Source organism: Ovis canadensis, chromosome 12 (genome assembly GCF_042477335.2).
Source record: "Ovis canadensis isolate MfBH-ARS-UI-01 breed Bighorn chromosome 12, ARS-UI_OviCan_v2, whole genome shotgun sequence".
Lineage (NCBI taxonomy): Eukaryota > Metazoa > Chordata > Mammalia > Artiodactyla > Bovidae > Ovis > Ovis canadensis.
The window spans coordinates 63,083,594-63,108,629 of NC_091256.1; the positions used below are offsets into that span (position 1 = coordinate 63,083,594).

The following is a 25,036-nucleotide window of genomic DNA, read 5'->3' on the forward strand; positions in this document are numbered from 1 at the left end:
TCACCTCTTTCTGCCTCAGTTCCCTTACCTGTAAAATGGGGCAATAACAGTACCCATCTTATGGGCTGCTGTGAGGATGACATGAGTGGTTACACACATGCAGCCCATATAGACACACGGACTGTACACACATAAGAACGGCGCTGGGCATGGTCTGAGTGCTCTGTGCAAGTTAGTTATTCACTCTGCCCCTCCACCTTCCAGAAGCCACATCCTTCTGTTCTGAGAGCCCCTTTGCACCCTCTGTCCAACAGCCTTGTCCCTGGATCCCCAGGGGCTTCTCTCGGAAACTCCTGACCCAAACCCCCTGGGTAGAACATTTCTTGCTGAGCAGTCTCCGGAGTGCGGCTCCAGCAGCTCAGGCTGGTCGCTGAGGCAGTGCCCACGAGACCCTAATCTGGAGGCGTGGAAGGCCCCTCTATCTTGCCGCCTACCTCCCTCACTTTTGCCTGTTTATGGGCTGAGAAAGGCAGAGATGCAACTTGAATTCCTGCTTTGAGCTGCCGCCAGTTTGCCACCAAACATCTCCCCCTCCATCTGGCCCACTCCACCAACATTTCACAAAGGTCAAATGCTTACTCCACTCCGCACGCTGCCTCCTGGGAGAGCAGAGGAGAAAAGAATTCAAAAAATGTAAATTGAAAAAACCCCACTGCTCACCATCCCCCACTCCGCCCCACACACACTGGTGCACGCATGCACAGCTCACCCCCAGTTCAACAAAACACACAACTGTGTCCCAGCCCCCCAATCTTAAAAAAAAGTAAGAAGACAGAGGGACGATACAGAATTTCCACCTACAGTGACCAGTGCCTAGGCTGTCTTCCTTGGAGGAATACAAATGACTGTGCCAATCCAGACTAGGAAATCTCTCGCACAGAACAGCATCCTTCCAGGTCTTTCTGGAAGCTCCTGGCAGGAGCCATGTAGTATGTGTCTCAGCACCAAGTACCGTCCTGAGAGCTGAGGTTAGTACTGGGCATGAGCTGGGGGCAAGGGAAGCCTTACATCAGGCTGAAACTCCCCAGGACCGTGATCTTCTGGCCAGAGGTGCTTTCAGGACCAAACATGCTTTCCTTTGAAGTCTCTCTCTTCCACAGCCCTCCCCCGACCCCAAGGGGAAATGACTCCAATGAAAGAAGAGCAGGTTCTAGGCTTGCCTGCAGCGGAATCCAAGTGTCTGACTTGAATGAAGGAACAAACAGAATGAGAAAGAGAGGAACTGGAGGTGAATGGTTCTGAGCAGGTCAAAGATGTTTTGTTGGTCTATACATAGCTGCGTGCGTGCGTGCGTGCGTGCGAGCTAAATCGCTTCAGTCAGTCGTTTCTGACTCTCTGCAGCCCCATGGACTGTAGCCTGCCAGGCTCCTCTGTCCATGGGGTTCTCCAGGCAAGAATACTGGAGTGGGTTACCATGCCCACCTCCAGGGGATCGTCAGAACTCAGGGATTGAACCTACGTCTCTTAACGTCTCCTGCACTGAAAGACAGGTTTTTTCCCACTAGTGCCACCTGGGAAGCCCATAGACAGCTGGCCCTTTGACAACTCGGGGTTAGGGCGCCTACCCTCCACAGTCGAAACTGCATGTAACTTACAGTCAGCCCTCAGAATCTTGTTAGATTCCACTATCTGAAGATGGTGTAATAGTGTAGTATTTTCTATTGAAATAATCCATGGATAAATGGACCTGAGCAGTTCAAACCCATGTTGTTCAAGAGTCAACTGTATTTATTCTCACAAGCCAGCCTCCTCCTGCCCTATTCTAGAACTTCTAGACTGTTCCTCTTCCTCCTCCCCCATCCACAAACTTCAACCCTGGAACATCCGGCCTTTCATGTACATCTTTCCTGATGCATCTGAAACCGTCTGCATCACTGAGGCTGCTCAAGGAGAAAGAGAAGAGATATGTGTAACTTCCCAAGTAGCTCACTGGGTAAAGAATCCGACTGCCAATGCAGGAGACACAAGAGATGCAGGTTCAATCCCGGGGTCGGGAAGACCCCCTAGAGAAGAAAATGGCAACCCACTCCAGTATTCTTGCCTGGAGAATCCCATGGAGAGGAGCCTGGTGGGCTAGAGTCCATGGGGTTCCAGAGTCGGACACGACTGAGCGCATATGTGCCTAACTGGGGTGCATGGGCCTGGGAGGCTGGGGAGTGTACACAAAACAACACCCACATCACACTTTGTAGATGCGTCAAAACTGCTTCTACAGTTGGGCAAAACAGCTGAAAATAAGCCAACTGAAGAAGCAAGTATCCTAACCAGGAGCAGGTGTTAGCATTGTGACTGGACTTGTAACAAGAAAAAGCCCCGCGTGCTGTGGGCTTGCTACCACATCCCTCGGGGAACTGCAGGCGGCTCACCAGCCCGGCCTGGGAGGTCACTCCTTCCCCGGTGGCGGAGGGCACATAGCTGCGGGCATTCCAGGAATCTGCAGTGAACCCCCACGCACACTCTGGTTGCTCTTCATCCAGGAGACCCCGGACAACAAAGCCCAAGCTCAGGAGGTGGGGGACAAGGGAACAGCAGCCCTCTGGCCCTTCTCCAGGTGGGCTGACAGCACAGATTTCAGCAGAGACCATGGGCAGGCAGGACCCAAGATTCTTCCGCTAAGATCCCTTCAGTAATCATGAAAATTAACCCACAATAACCCCACTGCCCAGGAAATGGTTCCTGCTCCCGATCTCCGGAGAAAGCTATAAATCTCCTTTCAAATTAACATTTGCTCTGCGCGCACACCTGCAAAAAGCTCATACGGGGGAAGCTGGGGGGCGGGGAGAAAAACCAGATCTCCAACCCAGGCTGGTTTGGTTTGGAAAGGGAGGTAGGTGGCTGACTCAAGTTAAACATTTCCAAGCAGAGAAATTCAATCTCCTATTTCAACGGGGCGGCATTGAATGCATTGTTTTTCTCTCCAACCTCCTCTTTCTGTATCTCCTGGTTGCATGCACACGTTCAGAGGACCCCCTTGCCAAGAGGCAAGTGCTGTTTATTTGGCCGTGGACGTTGCTTACGGACCCCAAAAGGAGGACGTGAACTCGTCCCTGGATGTCTCTTCCTTCTGACCTAAGAGCTCTCAGTGCTGGGGGTGGGGTGGGGGCGGGGGGTTGCGGGGGAGGGGAGCGGAGAGGGTGGTGGTAGTTGGTGGGCTGCAGAATTGTGACTTAATTCCGTAGCCCTGCATGGAGTTCCTAGTTCCCTCTCTCCTTGCCTGCTGCTAGGGGGGCCCACCTGACATTCCCAGGGTCCTGAGGAGTCTTCTTAAACATCAGGAGAGCCAGGAACACACATCTTGGTCTGGGGAACATTCTTTCCTTGGATGTGCGGGAAGCCAGCAGCTCTCTCTGTGCTCACAAAGGGCTCCCGGTGGGAGACAAGGAGACTAGAAGGTTAAGTCAAGCTGGGCGGATCAAGGCAGGACATCCCGTCCTCTTACTTCCCCGGCACAATCTGCTCTCCCCTGGCTGGGAAAAAAAAAGATGCTAAGAGAAAGGAAGCTGGTGCAGGATGGTGTACGGGCTCATGGGCCACAGCAGCTGTCAGGGGGGTCAGCATTCGAGGAAATAGATTTAGCACGTAAGATCCTCAAATGGTAGGACATGGGCCAAGGGTGGATGCTACGGTGAGATCCATTCGGGGCTCAATATAACAGTGAACGCTTAAAAGGAATCAAAGACTGTAAGGGCTGCTAGAGAGGAAGTGTGTTTCCAGTTCCTGCAGGTGTGCCTGCTCAGGAGGAACACCTGTACTGGACACGATGAGTCAGTCTGTCTCCCTAACCTAACTGCTTTCCCACAGCCCTGGAAGGCAGCAGCTCCATATATCAGGGACCCCGCCTACCCTGACAGACACAGCAGATGGAACAGTCACCTGACCCAGGGTCTCACAGGCTATCGATGAGGCTGAGACCAAGCAGATTCTCTGTCTCCCAGGCATCTCAGAGGATTGGAAAGAGGCATGCAAGAGCAGACCCCCTGGCAGAGCAGTAAAGCAAGACGGGCAGTTAGTTAGGGAGAGTCCTTGGAAATTCTTAGGGGGAGGGAATGGAGAGAGGACACTGTCCCAGGCCTCCACTGTTAGCACCCAGACCCCACATGGCTGGCCTTGGACTTCGCGAGGTTGCCTGTGTGTCCTTATAAAGCAGCCCTCCTCTGATTTGAACGCCTTCCTGGAAGCACCTGCTGTTTGCAGCTGAAACACCGGCGCACCCCTGGCAGGGCACCCTGCAGCGGGCGGCAGGGCCCTCCCTGGGGGCGGCCGGGCTGGGTGAAGGCTCAGCCATGGCCATCAGACCTGGCAGTCCTGCGTCTGTGAGGAGACGAAGTCCAGCGACTTCGCCAAGGCTCAAGGCTCACTCGCGCGTCCTCTCACTCTGCAGCTCAGCCATGGTTCTCTGCGCCCACCCCCGCCATTTACCTCCTCTCATCACTGCTCAGCACAGAGGCCGGACATGGACTGTACACCACGAAAAACAAAGTGGAAGCTCGGTCATGGCCGAGACTCAATATCCCAGCAGGCAGAAGAGTACCCGGTGAGTACACGGCCGGATGCACACATTTCCCACCCTATGGAAAGGCACCTCCAGTACTGCCCACACCAACCAAACCCCGTACTTAACAAACATCTTATTATTTGCAACCCATTCAACCTGGCTTATTAATAAAGCAGCATGCTGCTGCTGCTGCTAAGTCGCTTCAGTCATGTCCGACTCTGTGTGACGGCATAGACACCAGCCCACCAGGCTCCCCCGTCCCTGGTATTCTCCAGGCAAGAACACTGGAGTGGGTTGCCATTTCCTTCTCCAGTGCATGAAAGTGAAAAGTGAAAGTGAAGTCACTCAGTCATGTCCAACTCTTAGGGACCCCATGGTCTGCAGCCCATCAGGCTCCTCCATCCATGGGATTTTCCAGGCAGGAGTACTGGAGTGGGGTGCCATTGCCTTCTCTGAAAGCAGCATGCATGCATGCTAAAACACTTCAGTCGTGTCCGACTCTGTGCGACCCCATGGACTGTAGCCTGTCAGGCTCCTCTGTCCATGGGATTCTCCAGGCAAGAATACTGGAGTGGGGTGCCACGCCCTCCTCCAGGGGAGCTTCTCAGCGCAGGAGTTGAGCCCTCATCTCTTATGACTCCTGCATTGGCAGGTGGTTTCTTTATCACTAGGGCCACCTGGGAAGCTAATAAAGCAGCGACTCCATTTATTAAGTACCTACTGTATAGCAGGTCTTGCCAGGTGGCTTTCCTCATTCCGACTACAAGACGAAGAACCCGAGGCTCAGAAAGATGAAGCACTGTCCCCAAGGGCCCCACTGTGGGCTTCTCGCAACTTGTAAGTCTCTGACAACTGCAATGGGTCCTATCTCTGAAAATCTCATTGACAAGATTCACCTTGCCCCACAGATTTTATCTCCTACGGGTCACTGACCCTGGACTTTTCCAACCTGGCACCTTTCCAGCAAGCCTCGTATCACTCCAGTGCCTGTTATGGTATAAGGCTAATATAAATGATGCTTGCTGAGCACCTACTATGTGCCAAGCATCACGCTAAGTCCTGAGCACAGGTTATCTCATTTCATCCCCACAAAGCCCTGCTGGATAGGAATAGCATCCCCAATTTACAGATGGAGAAACTGAGGCTCAGAGGAGTTAAGGAGCTGGGAATGATTTATACCCAGGCAGCCTGGCTCCATGGCCTTGCGCACCTGGTACATGGTCTCCATCATCCCCATATTTACGGCACTAGATACAGGGACTTGTCTTAGGGTGGGGGCTTGTTCTCCTCCCTGGAGCTGATACTGAGTGAAATGGGAGCCAGGACCTATGCCCTAGGCTACACCAAGAACAAAGGCAAGCCAACTATGCCCTTTTGCTAAACTCTTGGCTTCCCAGGCTGCCCATTCCCTGCCCTGCTGTGAGAAGGTAGCCGCTGCCGGCTGGGGATGCTACGAATTCAGGTCATCTCCAGAGGGAACCAGTCAATGCTCTCCAGGGAGACGGCCAAGCTCCAGATGCAGACCAGAAAATCTGACTCCTGTGGGAAGGCTGAGCAAAGCCAGATGCTGGCTGAAGCGCCCAGAGCACCAGCTGCTGCCACTGACCTCAGTGTGCTCAGCAGTACCAGGGACACGGCAGGGGGCTGGTGAGGGGCCCCTCACAGCATGTGGGGGAGCAGGCACATGGGGTGGGGTGCTCAAATCAAGCCCACCTAGGCTCCACACTCAGGAAGCCAACAGTTCCCGGGGTCCTCCCACAAGCCTTCTTGGGACAAGTGTGACTTTAAAAAAGGAGCTTAAACAGAGGGATGGGAGAAAGAGAAAGAAGGGGTCGTGATGACTTATGCCCTGGAGACTATGAAGAACTTCAGAGACAGTGAGTGTCCAGCTGGTCCTTGAAAATAAGGAAGGAAAGGGGGAGACAGTAACAGCTGACAAAAGAGAAAGCCTGATCCTCCACAAGCTCTCGAGCAGGGCCTGGCCCAGGCTAGGCGCTCAAGGAAATCTGCAAAATAATCAACCGACAGTATCTACATCCAAGGCTTTCTTTGATCTCACGACATCTAGTGAGGGGCACAAACACACTGGCTGAAGGAAGGAATCCTCACATTTCATAGATGACAGCTCCTGCCTCTGCCTCCCAGCTTCCATTTCTGTGACGAACATTCTCCCTGACTTTCCTTTGGCTAGTACCCCACTCTCAGCTTGTGTGTTTCCCTGGAGACTCACAAATCCCTCCCCTAATCTATTCCAAAAGCTATGGTTTTTCCAGTGGTCATGTATGGATATGAGAGTTGGACTATAAAGAAAGATGAGCACCGAAGAATTGATGCTTTTGAACTGTGGTGTTGGGGAAGACTCTTGAAAGTCCCTTGGACTGTAAGGAGATCCAACCAGTCAATCCTAAAGGAAATCAGTCCTGGATATTCATTGGAAGGGCTGAAGCTGAAACTCCAATACTTTGGCTACCTGATGTGAAGAACTGACGCATTGGTAAAGACACTGATGCTGGGAAAGATTGAAGGTGGGAGAAGGGGGCGACAGAGGATGAGATGGTTGGATGGCATCACCAACTCAGTGGACATGAGTTTGCGTAAACTCTGGGAGTTGATGATGGACAGGGAAGCCTGATGTGCTGCAGTCCGTGGGGTCACAAAGAGTTGAACAGACTGAGCGACTGAACTGTACTGAACCTATTCCAAGGAAAGGCACATGACCTAAGCCTGCCAATCAATGCATTCCTTGCTACTGGACTATGTGACTGGCTCAAAGCTACTGAATAATTAAAACTAGCCAATGAGAGTCAGACCTGGGAATTTTTTCTAGAAATACTGGAAATGAAGGACTCTCCTCATTGGAATCTCCAAAAGATAAAATGTTGCTTAGACTTGTTTGGGGTCATTTTTGCCTCCTAACTAGAAAGGACAAAGCTCAGATGAAAGGAGAGCTGGGAGATGACAATCCTCTGAGCCTGTGGATGCAGATGTGCCTGAAGCTTGCTTGTGACAGTGTTAGTCATTCAGTTGTATCTGGCTCTTGTATCTGGCGACCCCCTGGACTGTAGCCCACCAGGCTCCTCTGTCTATGGAATTCTCCTGGCAAGAATACTGGTACTGGAGTGGGTTGCTGTTCCCTTCTCCAGGAGATCTTCCCAACCAGGGATCGAACTCCAGTTTTCTGCACTGCAGGCAGATAGATTCTTTACCATTTGAGCCACCAGGGAAGCTTGCTTACCTCTGACCAATTCAGTTATTGGGCGCTACTGATTTCCCTTACTATAAATCAGTTCTGGTAGTGTTTCTATCATTTGCAACTCAAATAGTCCTGTAACTACATGACTCTGGGCAGCCAGCAGGAAAGTAGGAAGTGCAAACAATACAAAGCCTAGTGTTTTTTCTTTAACAAATAGTATTAAGCTTTAAGGACAAACCTCTTTGAGCCTCAGATGCCACCCTGAATGCTGGTGATCAAGCCTCCCTAACTCACAGGGTGAACAGGGAGAGTAGCCAAACCCTCCCACAACCTCTGTTATCTTTATTTTCTTATCTTTTTCTCACGCTGCATGGCATGTGAGATCATAGTTCTGCAACCAAAGAGCAAACCCATGGCCCCTGCATTGGCAGCTCAGAGTCTTAACTACTGGACCACCAAGGAAATCCCAACCTCTGTTATCTTTAACATGTTAAAGCCAAGAGAAGCAGGAAACCCACAGCCCTGGGAGAGACAGGCTGTCAGGGACACCTGTGTAGCGCCCACCACACCTGAGCCTCTGGCTGGAGTTTGCAGAGCTGCCCCACGACCCTTCCACTTGACAAGGAGCCCCACCCAGTCCAGACCCACAGGGCAGGCACAAGGAGCTTCCCACCAAGGCTGGCACCCTCGAGGGACAGAGCCCCTTTGTTATTCCTCACTGCAGACTCTGCTGTAGCTCAGGACAGACACAGGTGAGGCTGCAGAGTCGGTTGCAGTGGGGACAGGAGCGGTGGCTACCGTGGGCTCCAGCCAGGCTCCAGCTGGGCTCTGAGCTGAATCCTACCCCCTCTGCTTCCTGGCTGTAGGTCTTGAGGTGAGTTTCTTAACCTCCCTGTGCCACAGTTACTCCATCTGGAAAATGGGATGATTAACGTACCTAATTTATTTCAGTTGTTTAATGCAGGCGACCCTGCAATGCAAGAGTTTGGGCTTCCCAAGTAGCTCAGTGGTAAAAAAAATTGCCTGCAATGCAGGAGCCATGGGTTCTATCTCCGGGTTGGGAAGATCCTCTAGAGGAGGAAATGGCAACTCACTCCAGTATTCTTGCCTGGAGAATCCCATGGACAGAGGAGCCTGGCAGGCTACAGTCCACGGGGTCACATGGAGTTGAACATGACAAGTCACTTAGCACGAGCGACTAACACTTAACACTTAGACCAGGCTCCCCTCCGTGATGTTCACAAGTGCACATAAAGTGACAAGACCTTCCAGAGAGTCTCTCAGTGACAGGGGTGTGGAGGGGAAGCAAGAGTCCCTCAAAGCAAACAACTGCTCAGAACACTGGTACATCCACCTGGCAAACAGCAAGTCTCTGAGAAGAACCCACAGAACAGAACCAGCAAGTCAACCCAGAACCAGCAAGTCAGCCCAGAAACCAAGGAGGTGGAGCTGGCTCAGTGACAGCAAGAGGGCGGGGCTCTGGCCCACGGTCATCAGGGCTGGCCACAAGCATAAGCCCGATTACCTTGGAGAGATGGTCACACGGGGACACGTGGTCTTTGGGGAAGCCACTGCTGCCACCACAGGAGCCCAGCAGGGAGGGGAGAAGAGCTGCTGGTCATTCTAAAACCCCTGCAGCTGCAAAAACACACAATCAAGTCTCCTCCAGCTGGGCCCCAGCTAGCTTCCACGCCCAGTGAACCAGGATCCTGGCTTAGGCTTGAGGACAGAGAAGCAAACAATGAAAAGATTCACTGATGTAATGGATTCTTATTTTCTTCCATGCAAGCGGCAGGGGCGGGGAAGGCTTCCCTGTTGGTTCAGTGGTAAAGAATCTGCCTGTCATTGCAGGAGACGTGGGTTCAATTCCTGGGTCAGGAAGATCCCCTGAAGGAGAAAACCCACTCCAGTATTCTCACCTGAAAAATTTCATGGACAGAGGAGCCTGGTGGGCTACAGTCTATGGGGCTGCAAAGAGTTGGACATGACCAAGTACAACCACCAGTCCTAAGATGCTCAGCTTCCGAATTAGGACCCCAAAGGTCTGCAAAAGCATAATTCTAAGAAAGGAATTGTCCAGGCTCTGTCTGGACAAGTTGGGGGAGCAGAGGGTACCTTAGGAAATTTTCAATGACAATGGAAACACAGAAAGAGTTCTTGGTGCCTAATTTTCTGAAAATAACCTGACGGATGCTGTTAAGACTTGCTGGCATGACATTCATAATTCCCAGCAGAGTATTTGATGTGTTCAATAAATATAAGAAAAAAATTTTTTTTTCTCGAAAATATCCTTGACTTTAAGCACAATGAGGGGAAGACTGTTTTGTGTAGGACTGTTTTATCTACAACTGTTTGCTGGATACTAAGCAAGGATTCTGACACTGTTTCCACTGTTTCCCCATCTATTTCCCACAAAATTTTTTTGGGCTCCAAAATCACTGCAGATGGTGATTGCAGCCATGAAATTAAAAGACACTTACTCCTTGGAAGAAAAGTGATGACCAACCTAGATAGCATATTCAAAAGCTGAGACATTACTTTGCCAACTAAGGTCCGTCTAGTCAAGGCTATGGTTTTTCCAGTAGTCATGTATGGATGTGAGAGTTGGACTGTGAAGAAGGCTGAGTGCTGAAGAATTGATGCTTTTGAACTGTGGTGTTGGAAAAGACTCTTGAGGGTCCCTTGGACTGCAAGGAGATCCAACCAGTCCATTCTGAAGGAGATCAACCCTGGGATTTCTTTGGAAGGAATGATGCTAAAGCTGAAGCTCCAGTACTTTGGCCACCTCATGCGAAGAGTTGACTCATTGGAAAAGACTCTGATGCTGGGAGGGATTGGGGGCAGGAGGAGAAGGGAACAACAGAGGATGAGATGGCTGGATGGCATCACGGACTCGATGGACACGAGTCTGAGTGAACTCCGGGAGTTGGTGATGGACAGGGAGGCCTGGTGTGCTGCGATTCATGGTGTCACAAAGAGTCAGACACGACTGAGAGACTGAACTGAAGCAAGGATTCTGTTCCACACAAGCGCGCTGTAATAATCTGAAGAATGAATGAACCAAAGACCCTCAGGGACTCCATCACACTCAAAGATTCTGGAAACTGAAATGCAAACTTTCCACATGTTTGTGGAGATATAGTGACCAGGCAGTAAGAATCAGCCTGCAATGCACGAGACCGGGTTCGATTCCTGGGTTGGGAAGATCCCCTGAAGAAGAAAATGGCAAGACATTCCAGTATTCTTGCCTGGAGAATCCCCTGGGCAGAGGAGCCTGGCAGGCTAGAGTCCATGAGGTCGAAAGAATCTGATATGACTGAGCGATTAAACCACCAACCACCAGTAACTAGGCGATACAAAGACGAGGGCAGGGGTCAGACTCAATGGACTCATCATCTCACGTCATCAGACCTGGGCCTCTGGCTGCTGGGCCTGAGAACAGGGGCCAGGGCAGAGGAGTGAGGCCAGCAGCGCCCAAGCCACACTCCCCACCTACCCCACTTCTGCCTCTTTCTGTGGGTCGCAAATTCCAGGAGGGAGGAGGGACGGACTTACTTTCCAAACCCAGCAAGTCCTGGTGGGGCTGCAGGTGTTCTCCATACGCTGCCCTCCCTGCCACAGGAGGTTCCTGTGCAAAGGTGCGCCAATACAGCTACCAGATTCAAAGTTGCCTAAGGCCATTCCTAGGCTTCCCTGGTGGCTCCGTGGTAAAGAATCTGCCTGCCAGTTCAGGAGACGATCCTTGGGTTGGGAAGATCCCCTGGAGAAGGAGATGGCAATCTACTCCAAGATTCTTGCCTGGGAAATCCCATAGACAGAGGAGCCTGGCATGCTGCAGTCCATGGGGTCACAAAGAGTTGGACATAACTTAGCGACTGAAGAACAATAATACCAAGGTCCTTCCAGCTGAGAAATCTACATGTGTTTTCTCCCTCTCAGAGCACTTCCTAGAGCTCGACTCTGTGCTCCAGGTGAACGAAGGGAGGCAGATATGTAGGTGCCTTGTGGCCCTGCCCACTTGGGGATAAGTGCAGGAGGAAGGCCCTGAGAAGCACCCGGGTAGGACCCTGTGGCAAGGCAATGACTGTGCACAAAGGGGCTGGAATGAGCAAGACAGACTTTACAGCAGGGTCGGGGCCCAGGACAGGGTGGAATTTGGATTTTGTACGGGGTGGAGACATAGGAAGGAGAAGGTGAGGGGTAGGAATGAGTCAGCTGGTTCCTGGAACAACGAGGAGACCCCAAGCCCCTCAGCAGCATCCAGGAGAGGAGCTGACGTGGTTCACGGCTCTAGCACCACACCGCTGCGGAGCAGGTACTCAACATCTGCCAGGCGGACGAACCTGGAACTTTGTCGGATGCAGGGAGAGGTTGGGGAAGGGCATCCTTCTGGTCCCAGCTAACGGTTCTAGATAGAAAACCCTAGGTGAAATGAGGACAGGGCTGGTTTGGCTCAGCTTGTTAGTACCAGGTACCCACTCAGGGCCTGATGAGTATTTATCCAGTGAGTGATCCAGTACACAAATGGGTAACCATGATTTAATAAAGACGTGCTCAGCTGGAATCTGAGTGGTGGGTCAGCCAGACGATCAGTCGATGCCCAGAGACCTGAATGAGCTGGAAGTGAGAGCAGAGCCAGAAGCTCAGTGCCGTCAGTGGAGGTGGGTAGGGGGTCAGGAGTCAGGCAGGTGAAGCCTTCATTGCTGGGAGGGTAGGGTTGGGAGGAGGATCGCTTTCTACACGGCAAAAGCAGCTGGGTATGGCGGCCAAAGCTGAGTGTCTGGAAGCCACTGGGGTACAGACAGGGAGACCAACTGTTCTAGTTTGCCTAGGACTGAGGGGTTTCCCAGAATGTAGGACTTCCAGTGGGCTTCCCAGGTGGCTCCGTGGTAATGAAAGAAAAGGCAATCCACTGCAGTGCTCTTGCTTGGGAAATCCCACGGACAGAGGAACCTGGCAGGCTGCAGTCCATGGTGTTTCAGAAGAATCAGACACAACTTAGCAACTAAACAACAATAACAGAACTTTCAGTGCTGAAACCAGCAATGTTCCAAGTTAACCAGGAGGAGTTGGTTCCCCGAGGCACAGGGCTGCCCTCACCAGCATTGATGTGGTACGAACCATGTTTGCAAGGTGCCTCTGAGCGTGCAAAACTCTCCCAGATTCACAGGCTCGGGTAAATGCAATCACAAATCTGTGAGCTAAGCCAAGCTGGCACTACGGATCTCATTTCATGGAACCAGGAAACTGGGGTTTGGAGGTGAATGATCTGCATAAGGAAGGTTCCACAGTGGATCAGGAGCACAGCCATGTCTGAGCTGGCCTCCAGCTTCCCTGCTTTCTGTAAACACTGGGAAGACATGAAACAGACAAGTGCTGTCTGTTGAGCACAGCTGTGAGCTGTGCCAACTTCCTTCAGGCTGATGGATGCCAAGGGAAGCAGCAGGGGCCTGCCCCACGAAGCAGGCCTAGGGGCCCCAGGGAAATTGGCCCATCTGGCCCTCTGCTCTTCTGAGATTCTGGCATCGGGTGGACAGCTGGCCACCACCTGGGATGCTGGGAGAGACGATGGGGGTGGCGGTCTGCTGGCCACCGCTCTGCTTGCCTCCCCTGTCACATCTCTATGAGGGCCACCCCTCGTGTAAGGCCAGGATCCCCGAAGACCCTTGTAAAAGGCAGATGGATCATCTCGCCACACACCCAGCAGTCCCTGGGTGCAGAAAGGTCTTGGCAGCTCTTGGAAGCTGGAAAGAGGACAGGCCAGGGTACAGAGGGAAGGGGGAACAGGAAACAGGATGGGGAGAGGAAGGAGAAGACAGAAGACATTTGGGGGAAATTTTTAAGTTGAAGGAGCTTCCTAGAGCAGTCTTGCTGAGTGATTGGTTTCAAGCTACACCTGCATTAGCACTGCCTTGAGGGGTCTGTTAAAACCCAGACTGCGGGGCTCACTCTAGGTTTCTGATTCCGCAGTTCTAGGGCAGGCTGAGGGTTTGCAGTTCCCAAGTTGTTAGATGAGGCTGATTTACTGGTCTTGGCACCCTATCTTGAAAGCCACTGGCCTGGTGCAGGTAGTGGGGATGGGGTGGGGGGGCAAAGGCAGAAAGGCACTGATGGACTGCTGGAGGCTGAGAAACCCCCTGACAGTAAAGATGTAACATGCTGGAGCCTTTGGTTCACAAATTTCGGAAAAGATCAAAATCACCTCGGGGGTGGAGGTGATGAGTTTAAAGAGCAGATTTCTGGGGCCACCCTAGATAGCTATCTGACTGTCCAGGTTTGGCAGAGGATCCAGGAACTTAAAAACCTAAACAGCTCTGAGTAGTTTTGAGGCAGGTGATCCGGAGACCACATGGAGAAGCGGGACAGCCTTAGAGGGGCACAGTGGGAAAACACACCTTGGGCTTCATGAGCTGTGATGGGCCATAGCCCCGTCTGCAGTATCAAGCCCTGACTCAGGACCAGCTGCACCAGCCAATACCGTAGCCACTGGCCACATGCGGCCTTTAAAACAGATTGAAATTCAGCTGTGTGGTCGTACTAGCTACATTTTAAATCTAGCGGCTACCACACAGGACAGTGGACCATTTTCAGCTTGGCAGAGAATTCCATAAGATGGTTCTGGCCCAAAGAGATCACAGTGTCTGCCTCTATTTCCCTTTCTGTAAAAGGGGGCTGCTTGCTATTCTCTTCTGGGGTACAAAAGAGGGAAAACAGTCTACCCAGGGCAGCCATTGCTAGCCCACATCTAAAGATCCCTGTACCTGCTGCTGGGAGGAGGCAGTCCAGCTTGGTGGGGGTGGGTCTCCCAGCTAGAGGGAGACCACAGACAGAGTGGGGACCTCCCACTCTGCCACCCAGGCCTCTTGGCCCCCCACCCTGAAGAAGCTGACAAAGTCCACAGGGTATAAGGTGATAGAAACAGTCCCCATGGCTCCCATCTGTCCTGTGGACATGGCAAGAGATGCCAAGAGGAAGCACAGAACAGGCCGCTCAGCTGAACACGTCTGTCATGGGCGCAGCGTTCAGACTAACAACAAACGGGACCCGCGGCAGGGGAGGGGGCGGCCCGGGATGGTGGGTTTGGTACCAAGTCTGAAGAGCCTGGATGAACCGTCAAGAATGTGGTCTCCTCTGACTCTCAGCACCCAGCCCAGGACCTGGCCTCTCGGAGGAGCTCAAGGAAAGAGGAGTATTGGTGGAGTGAAAGGTTGCATGAGTGCTAGTGGCAGCCTAGGACACGGAGCAGGACATCCGAGCAAAAAGGCCTAGCTGGCGGCTTTCTCAGCATAGCACAGTCTTGTGAGAGCGCAAGACAGAAATCCATGTGCCTCTTTTGAAGAGATTCTGGGCAAAGGTGGGGGCAGGGGGGCGGCGAGAGGGAGGGGGAGGAGCAGGAAGAGGTGGAGGTGGGAAAACAGATTAGAAAAGAAAGAAGTGGGATTGGAATAGGATTGGATACCTGATGTCCACTCTGGTTCACCTGTGGGAGGGGAAAACGATGATGCCAAGGGTGACGTCAGGGAGCAGGGGGTAAGCAGAGTGTGCGGCTCCCTCATTCCTTGCTCAAAAATTAACTGAATCCCAGAGAAGTGGGCTTCCCTGGTGGCTCAGCGGGTAAAGGATCCACCTGCAATGCAGGAGACCTGGGTTCTATCCCTGGTTTGGGAAGATCAGCTGGAGAAGGGAACGGCTACTCACTCCAGTATTCTGGCCTGGAGAATTCCATGGACTGTATAGCCCATGGGGTCGCAAAGAACTGGACATGACTGAGCGACTTTCACTTCACAGAGAAGTGAATGGCACAGGTTCTCCAAGTCTGATCCACGGAAACCCCACATCAAATTCACCCAGGGCACTTGATACAAAATACAAGATTCCCAGGCCCTTCCACAGACCTACAGAGTCAGAATCTTGAGGTGAAGCCTGAGAAGGTGCATACTAGCAATCACCCTAGACTGCTGTGATCCCCAAAGTCTGAGGCCCCCTTCAAAAGATCAGAGGGAGCTAGGGAAGAGGGTGAAGGGAGAGAGCACCCAGCTCTGCCAAGACATCCAAGTACCTTTGTAAGTTTTCACGTCTCACCCTGGAAACTACCCCACATGACACCTTGGAGCACGGTCCCTTCCTCGCTCCGGGCCTCAGTTCCCGAGCTTCGGAGAGGGAGTAAATTGACCCCATCCCGGCCCAGGTTTCCCTCTCAGGGCTCTGCATCCCAGCTTTCCAAATGGCCAGGGTCAAACCTCCTGTCACAGGCCAGCTGGCCTCTTTGGATTCTTGCCGGGCTAGAGGCGTGGGCTGTCTTCTGGGACCCCAGGGACCCTCCTTCCAAAGGTACCCAGCTTACTGGATGCTGTTATGCCCAAGATGAGAAAAAAAAGAGCATCACAGCCTCCTCCTGGTGCCCCAGTAGCTCTCAAGGCATCGTCAGCTGATGAGTGAAACCGCAGGGAAGAACAGGAACACAGGTAACACAGTGCCTGGCTCCTGGGCGGCCCTCAACACAAGTAAGTATTCTTCCCTGCCTGGGCACACAGGACTTCAAACTTAGAAGTACCCTGGCAAGGCTGAGGAAATAAAGCATACAGGAACCAGCAGCTGTTGTTTTTACTTCTCTCCAGGCCCCCGGGGAGAGCTTTCTGAAGCTTCTGTACAATTAAAAGGTACTGAACACAATGCCTGTGATAAAGTTACAGCCCAAACTAGCTGGGAGCCTGAGCCAGTCTCCAAATCTAGGCGATAACAAAAGACAGGGCAGTCAGCACCTGCAGATTGGCCACTGGGCGGAGAGTGTTCACCGAAGCAGTCCCCGAAGCCCAGCATGATGCACTCGGAGGGTCGCCACACCGAACCCACCAGCTCCCCTTCTCCCTGGCCCAGGCATAACCTCATCCAGTTTAGGGCCAGGACACTAGGTAGGTGGGACGCACATACCTGTCGCACCTTTGTGGCTGTTAATTTCTTCTAAATTTGGGGCTCTGGCAGCACCGGCTAGGCTAATGCCATGTGGTGAGGGCTCCAAGGAACTGCCACAATCAGCATCTTCTAACCGGCTTCTCTTGAAGGCATCCAGACAGCAGACAAGAGAAAGTCTGAAGTCCCCACCTTCATGGTAGCTGTCCCAAGAGGGACAGAGGGCCTGGTCCTTGAGAATAGGAAGCAATCCTGACTTTTCTCCTCCTGGATAGGCACTCATCTGATGCGCTCAACATGAAACACATTTACGGAGAGTCAATTCTTAAAAAATAACTATACACACAGGCACCCACACATGCATGCGCACACCTTGTAACCACAGCTTGCCATCCTCTCTGGAGTGTTTATAGCCCTTAGTGACTCACAGCAAACACAGGATCCCCACGGCAATTGCTTTGGACAGCTTTAATGACACGCTTGGTATGCTTATCTGCTGAGGCTAAAATCTGTGCGCACGCCAATGTGCCTAATTTTCCACTTTGGTCTACGGGCTGTGTTCTGGGGGAGAGGCGCTAACACTGAGGGGGTGTCTGCTACCATCCATGAGCCACGCGTGCTCTGTGGCTCTTGAGATGATGGGAAGGGAAAGAAAATCCTCTTTGCCCAGAATGGCTGGAGGGTCCTAGCAAATCTCCCAGTTGACTCAGCTGGAGTATTAACACAAAACACAGAGGCCATTCTGGAAATTTCCCGATGACTCAGAAGGCCAAATAAGCAGCTCGTACTCTGTCAAAAACACCTGTCCCATCAAATCCCAATATTTCAGACTTCAAAAGTTTAATGCATTTTTGAGACTTCTCTGGCAGTCCAGTGGTTAAGACTCTGCACTTCCCCTGCAAAGGGCATCAGTCTGATCCCTGATCGGAGGATGAGAAGGTTACGTAGCATCCTCAACTCAACAGACATGAATTTGCGCAGACTCCGGGAGATAGTGACGGTCAAGGAAGTTGGGTGTGCTGCAGCCCATGGGGCCTCAAAGAGACACAACTTAGTGACTGAACGAGAGCAACAACAACGGGGAGCTTAAGATCCTGTATGCTGCATGATGTGGTCAAAAAGTTTTTTTTTAATTTCACACACACACATTTAATTCCTTTGTACTCTGGATAAATGGGAATCCCCCCATCCCTTACGGCATAGGTAGTAGCAGGCCCCATGGGTATGAAGGATGCTAACCATACAGATTCCTGTCCAACAACTCTGAGGTGGCTAACAGGATCCCATTTTAGAGATGGGTAAACTGAGGCTCAGAGGAGCCTGGAGGGCTGCAGTCCACTGGGTCACAGTGAGTCAGACACGACCAAGTAACACACACACACAAACTGAGTTCAGGACATTAACTAACTTGCTTGGAGACAAACAGCCAGGAAGCAGTAGAGCTGGTGAATTCAACTAGCAGGTTGCATTTGATTCCAAACCTGGTGCCCTGTACCCACTGCCTTGGCAGAAGGATCTTTCAGTTCCTCTTCCTGAACAGTCACATAGGGTGGAGGGGGCTGGGCCACAGCAAACTGCCTGAGGGAAACCAATGGAAAAATACATTCAAACAGCAGTGACTTTCATTCCTGAGTGTCCAGAAGAGCCATAAGCCCCCAGTCGTCTCTCTCCCACCCCATTACAGAGGAAGCTCACTCGAAACCTTCTCAGTCCTAGTGGCTGACTTTCAAAGACCATCCCCAATTCCAGTGTGGAGACTGAATCTCCCCCTCATCCAGCAGAAATTCTTTACAGAAGGGATCACACAAAGCTGACCTAGTGAGGAAATTGCTAAAGGCACAAAGATAAGCAAATGTTTGAGTTGCTTAAACTGAGGAATGTCAAGGAGAGGACAAACTTTTTTTTAGAGATAAAAATTTAAAGGAAAAATGGACCTGACACTTACCATGGGTCTACTTTCTTGAGATCACAGTGAGGTGCTCTGAGGTTTACAACGTGGGGCCAAGTTCTGGCTGTGACACCTACTAGCTGTGAGATCTCAGCCGAATTTTCTGAGCACCAGTTTCCCCATCTGTGGACAGAATTAGCAACCGCATCTACCCCTGGGTTGCCGGAGGACTAACGAAGACAAAATCTGGCATTTGGTGAGCACCAAGCCTGGCCCCTGGACATCCAAGGTGGTGCTAGTGGTAAAGGACCTGCCTGCCAATGCAGGAGACATAAGAAATGTGGGTTTGATATCTGGGTTGGGAAGATCACCTGGAGTAGAAAATGGCAACTCACTCCAATATTCTTGCCTGGAGAATCCCATGGACAGAGGAGCCTGGTGGGCTACAGTCCATAGGGTCGCAAACAGTCAGACATGACTGAAGCGACTTACCATGCAAGACTGGCTCCTGGGAGGGCAAGGGATGGGAGCCAGCATACAGGTACACAGGGCCTGGCCCCCTCCTCCGGGGGGCTTTAGGTGAGGGGGAGGGGCAAGAGAAGATCAGAACTTGAATGACTAATAACGGAGGAAGCCTGGGAGGCTTCAGATTTGGACAGATAAAGTGCCCAGTCTACAAAAATACTAATTTACCAACAACTTAAAAAAAAAATGACTTGATTGGGAATTCCCTGGCAGTCCAGTGGTCACGACTTGGTGCTCTCACTGCCAAAGCCTGGGTTTGATCTCTTGTTGGGGAACTAAGATCCCATAAGCTGCGTGGCCAAAAATTAAAAAAGAAATAAAAAGACTTGATTTCCTTTGTCGACCAGCAATATCCTCTCGTCTTAGGAACTCAGCACCCACGCAGCTCCCCTCATTCTTTTCTAACCACTTACACTAAAAACCACCCGCTCCCACTGCGCTAACCCCTCACCTGTTTTTCTCTCCTGCCTAGCCTTTCCCATCCCTTGACACATCCTGTGGGTCTTTGCCTACTGGAAATCTCCTCCCACAGAATACAAGCTCCATGGAAACAAGGGCCGCAGTCTTCTCGCTGCTGCTACAGCCCTGGCAGCTACAACAGTGCCTGGAGGGAGGAGATGCTCAAGAGATGTGACTGAATGGAGGGACCATCACAAGGGAATCATTCAAGTTCTCATCTCAGAAGGCTCTGGGACCACCTGAACACTCTGTGGGGACCCTGGAAGGAGCCTCCCTCTGGTGGAGTCACTACACCCCACACCAACAGGGAAACCGAGTTACAGAGTACCTCAAGGTCAGACAGATTTGGGGCCGCATCAGGTGCAGACCAAGCACTGTGTCTCATTTCTGCATCACCTGCTCTTGTCCGCTGTATACACGCAAATGGTAACCTCTCCTGGAAGTGGCCCCGCCCTGGAGGCCAGGGGTCAGCAGAAGTCACCAGCACAGAGTCTGTCACCCTGACAATCCCAGGATATCACCTATGAACAATATCAAGGTACCAGGCCTCCATCCCACCAAGCGAGCATCCCTTCTCCCTTTCCCCTTTCCCCAACACTTAAAAGTGCCAATTTTCAGACACTGTCACCCAGAAGGGCACTCTTGCAGTTTCTTAAACTGAGCTTTGCATTGGGCTGGGGAGTAACGTTCTAAGATCCTGAAGTGAGTCACCTCACAGCCTGGCTAACGTGTCTATTTCAGTAGTAATTCTGACTTGCAGTTCTAAGCCTGAAGACTTTCCATTGACCTCCCAGAGGAAAATCCCTCATGACAGCAAATGGTGTGAGCACCCGTGTCCGTGATAGGCTGTTTGAGAACCTGTGTCCATGCAACTACCATGGACCTTCGCAGAAACTGCATTTGGTCTTTAAGATCCAGAGACCAGATGAGGGTGAAGGGTGTGGGGTAGAGAGAACTCAGAACTTTCTGGTTTAGCTGCTGGCTTGATCCTATTTCATACCAGTGATGCCAAGTGTAGATCAGGAAAGGAGATGCCAACTGCTCTCTGCCCTAAAGGGACACCAAGAGGGCCACTGGAGTAACAGCCACCCCCAGATCTCAGGGACAGGCTTTTCTCAGCTACATCATAGTCATTAGGATGCTGTTATCATGATACACAAGGGAAGTCTAGACAGACAAAAAGTAAACAGATTTATCTCCAACCAGCCCTCTTCTACATGTGTACATAATAACAGCCTCCATTGGCCCAACAGTCACCTTGGGATCACGGAAGTACTTTACAGACAAAACAGATGTCATTTCAACGTAGTTCAGGAGCGGGGAGATGGAACAGATTAACAGTTCATCCTAAAGAAAAACTGAGTCAGCAGGGGCATCAAAAGGTACCCCACAAGTAAAGCTGATGGCTTACATTCATCAGCATCAAATACAAACTAGGCAAGGTGCTTTGCAGACATGAGCTTCTGAATGATCAAAATGTATCTGACATGATTAATATCTCCACTTTACAGATGGGTAAACAGTCTCAGAAAGATCAAACGACTTGCCCAAGCCCTCCCATTTGCTTATTCTCTGCATCTATGTTGTTTCACAGCAAGCTGTCTTGGGTTCTAACTGCTCTTTGCAACAGGGGAGGAGGTGGGATTGGGTCCAGCAAGCCCAGCTCCTAAACCAAAGACCCAGGGACTCAAACTCCTTCCAGTCCTCAGTGTCCCACTTCCAGACCCTTGGTGCTCCAAGACACCAGTGCAGCTCAGCTAATCAGAGTCAGTTGATTGGTGGTCCCAGCTCCTGTGGCTAGAACTCTGACCTCTGGAATCCCATCTCCTGGGGAAACCAATATGGGCAGCCTGGAATTAGGAGGTCTTGCAGTTGGTTGTTTTTAGGAAAGAATTATTAGGTGAATAAGCCTGGTGTTCCCAGCTGGTAAGCTTGTTGCCTGGGAGAGGCATTCTGGTGCCAAACCAGACGGAATTTGAAATTCCAGTACCAGGGCTTCAGGGATTCGGGACTTGGGCAAGTCCCTTAAACTCCAGCCTTTTCTGACCTCATCTTCCTGGAGATAACATAGCCTCACTGCCAGGGTCGTAATAAGATGTTAAGACACAGCAAGTAAATTACTGGAACACATGGGTGTTCAAGAAATAATGAATAATCATGTGATCCACCTATTCCCCACCCCCACCCCATTTTTCCTAGAAAAAGTATTCGAACTTCAAACTGTTGATGACAGTCTTCTCGGAAGCCCTTCCTCTTCCAGCTTCCTACCCTAGAGTCTGGAGGATCCAGGGGTTCCGGTGCCCCACCTTCCATGACCTAACTTGAGCTGGGGAGGGACCAGCTGAGGCCGGAACAGAATGGAACCGGAGCATCCACTCGGAACATTCAACGCTCAAACGCTGTTCTCCGCTTGGGGCGGATTAGCCAACGATACACAATTAGACCATTGCATTTGTGTCTCCTCCGCGGCAATTTCTCTTTCTGCCTTAGCCGTTCAAGCGTACGAGAAATCTCTTCGCTCCTAGCAAAAGCGAGTCATCACTTTCGTCTGAGAGGGGCGACGGGAAGGCAGCGCTCCCCTCGGCACTCGATGGGGTTGCCAGGTGGATTACAGGTGCGGTCACAGGGGGCCTCCCCAACACTGCGCGAGGCTGGCCCCATTCCCACGCTTCCCAGAACAGGCACGGGATCCGACCCAGACCCGGGTCTCCCGGCGCCGCGGGATCGCACGGCTCCCGTGGCCTTGACCTCCCTCGGCAGCTCCCTACGGGGCTCTGCCGGAAAGCCGCCGAGCTCCGAAACCCCCAGGCTGAGGACTAACTCCGTGTCCCGCGCGTCTCCTCCTGCACCCCGGCCGGCGCTCGGGGATCCGGGTCCGGCGAGAACTTTGCCACCAGCGGCTGCCGGATCCCGGTGGGGAGCGCCCCCGCGCGCCCGGCCCGGCGCTCCCGGGCCTGCGGCCGCGCCGCCCTCTCCTCTCGGCGCGCACCTACCCGGCTGGCTGCAGTCGCCATCCGCTCGAGCTGAGGGTGCCCCGGCGCGGGGCCGATCGCTCGATCCCGCCGCGTCCGCACTCGGCTCGCAGACTGCGGGCCCCGGGGGGCGAGCCGGCCCGGCCCCTGCCCCGCAGGAAGGCGCCGGCTCGCCCTGCGCCGCGAGCTGGCGGACGCGCTCCCAGGTGCCAGAGTCGGCGGCCCGCATGCCGCGTGCCCGGGGGGCGCAGCCCGCGGCGGCGCGGGGGGCTCCGACGGCGGGCGCCGGGCTCACAGCCCGCGGGGTCGTCGCCGCATCTGGGCGCAGCCGAGCGCCGCCCAGGCCGCCCGCCCGGCGGCCCGCGCGCGCCAGACCAGAGCTCTCAGTCCGGCCCGACGCCCGGCTGTCCGCCGCCGCCGCACGCGAGGAATTCGGCCGCCGAGTCTCTCACGTGGGAACGACTCTCACTCCCGCGGCTCCTCCTCCCGCTCCTTCCGGGCTGGCGAGCACCGCCGCTCGCCCCGCCCCCGGCCCCGCCCCCGGCCCCTCCGCGGCGCCCAGACTCGCCCCAAGGCCGGGCAGAGCGCCGCGACGCCCCTTTGTGCGCCGGGTCCTGGCCACTTGATACGCTCCCAGCACGGTCATTCCTAGAGAAACTCAGGGTTAGAAAGAAGGGCAGTGTCCCAGCGCTTGGGAGTAACAGGCCTGAATCCAGGTAACCCAGCCTGCATGTGTCTCTCTACTTTTCTGACACCCTTGAGACAGCCTTGCTGGAGAGCTGAAGTCCCAGCAAGTGGCCGGGAGAGGGCGGAAAAAGCAGGCAGGAAAAGGGGTGGGCCCTCTGGGACACTTCCTTCACTCACCTGGACTGTGCGGGCCGTCTTGCCTTAAGTGCACACAGTACTGAGCGCAACGGCTGTGCCAGTGGGGAGGAAAACTGATACGGTCCATACCCGTGAGGAAGCACTGGTGGGGGACCCTATGTCTGCACCTCAATCCTCCGTCTCAGCTTCCCCATCTATAAAATGGGACATCACGACTTCCCACCCATCATCAGTGCTAGGTATGAACTCCCCTCTGGTTGGTGGGGGCGGGGGTGGGGGGTGGGGTGGTTGGCGCATGTGGCAAGGGAAGTGGTTCCAGGGAAGACCAGGGTCTGGGTCCCTGCTCTGTGGGTTATTAGGCCAGCCAAGCTCTGTAGGAGGTGACACACTGAAGGGGCTGCAAATCCGAGCCCACCCACTCCAGTGGGTGCTCCTGTGGCTGGCAGAGTTCACTGTAAAGTGAACCCAGCAGCTCTGAACCCCCTTTGATCTGGGGATTATGATACACTTTAGAAGGACTAATTACCTCCTTGCAGCCCCAGGAGGCAGGTCCCGTAGACATGGGAAGGTGAGGCTACCTGGCTGGGTGAGGAGTCACACACTTTCTCTGGTGTCCTCAGCCTCCCCCTCCAGACAGCATGCACCCCAGCTCCTCCAGGCCTGGCTCAGTCACCTATGGATTCCACTGGCCCACTCCTGAGCTCTGGGAACTTCTAGGTCCTGGCATATGGCTCTCTGACCAGCGATGGGAACCAAATTCTCCCTCCCCTCCACAGCGCCCCCCCCCCCCCCCCCCGCCGCCCGTCCCCCACCGGTGCAACTCTGGCTGCCTCAGATCCTCTGTCCCTGTCTAATAGGATGCCCGGCTGCCCAGTGGAGAGTGGACAGGTACATAAAATCTTAGTGATGCTCCCAGCTGGGGAAGAAAACCATCCATGGGGTTAATTAAATGCCCATACTGCTCTGGGAGAAGGAAACTGACCCCACACCAAGTGACAAGAGATGCTGAGAATCCCCCATGTCCTCTGCCTTTGCTGGGAAAAATGGCAGAACAGAACAAAAGAAAGATCACTCTGAACCCTCATGGGAGGAGAAGCTGGGAGGGTCTTTCATTCTGGAGACATCTGGTCCTGGAGACTCTGTTTCGGATGATTTCAGGGACATGACTGAGGGAAAGGAACAGCAGAGACTGCTGTGGTCTGCTTTATAGGGCATTTCGGTTGTTCTTTTTACTGAGAAAGTCTTTGCATATTAAACTCATAAGGAGGTTCTTCACTTCTACAAAGAAACACGCTCTTTCCCATATTTCTTGAAGTGCATGGAACTCTTGGTCAGTCTCTATTCACTTCCCTCTTCACTTCGTAAGGAGGACACAGCAGTGCAAGCATGGATATGAGCACTTGCCACTTGGATTCAATGTCAGGGAGACCTTAGGGAGTGTTGGGGACTGTGGCAAACAGGAGGGTTAGGGTTAGAGTTAGAGGAGGCAGTAGATGGTTGTCATACAGGAATTTGGCTCCAGCGTTACCAGAGGTTCCATTTTTTGTTTGTTTTTTTCTGGAGCTACGAGGAATGTGAATTTTGATATGAAATCTAAGTTTGAAATATTGGCAACTTTTAAAAACCTAAGAAGAAAGAGGAGAAAGAACAACGAGGTCAATATGTCTAGAAGTTTGTTTGGCTCACCGGCCACAGGTGCTCATTGGTGCCCTGTGCAGCCTTTCTAGAGTCTGCACATGTTTGCTACTGACGTTTCAATGATCCAAGCT

At 52.7% G+C, this 25,036-nt stretch overlaps 1 protein-coding gene across 2 annotated transcripts in view; it reads right to left on the reverse strand.

Moving 5' to 3' along the window:
- The window catches only part of KAZN (kazrin, periplakin interacting protein), a 1,331,681-nt gene that overhangs the window by 155,959 nt on the left and 1,150,686 nt on the right, over positions 1-25,036 (reverse strand). Inside the window, exon 1 of one of the 2 annotated variants that reach the window (XM_069545948.1) lies at positions 22,464-22,966. The exons of the other annotated variant lie outside the window; for it this stretch is intronic. Within the exon in view, the coding sequence (XP_069402049.1) occupies positions 22,464-22,671 (208 nt within the window). The 5' untranslated portion in view covers positions 22,672-22,966. Of the gene's footprint in view, positions 1-22,463; positions 22,967-25,036 lie in introns of those variants that run through there. 2 annotated transcript variants of the gene reach the window in all.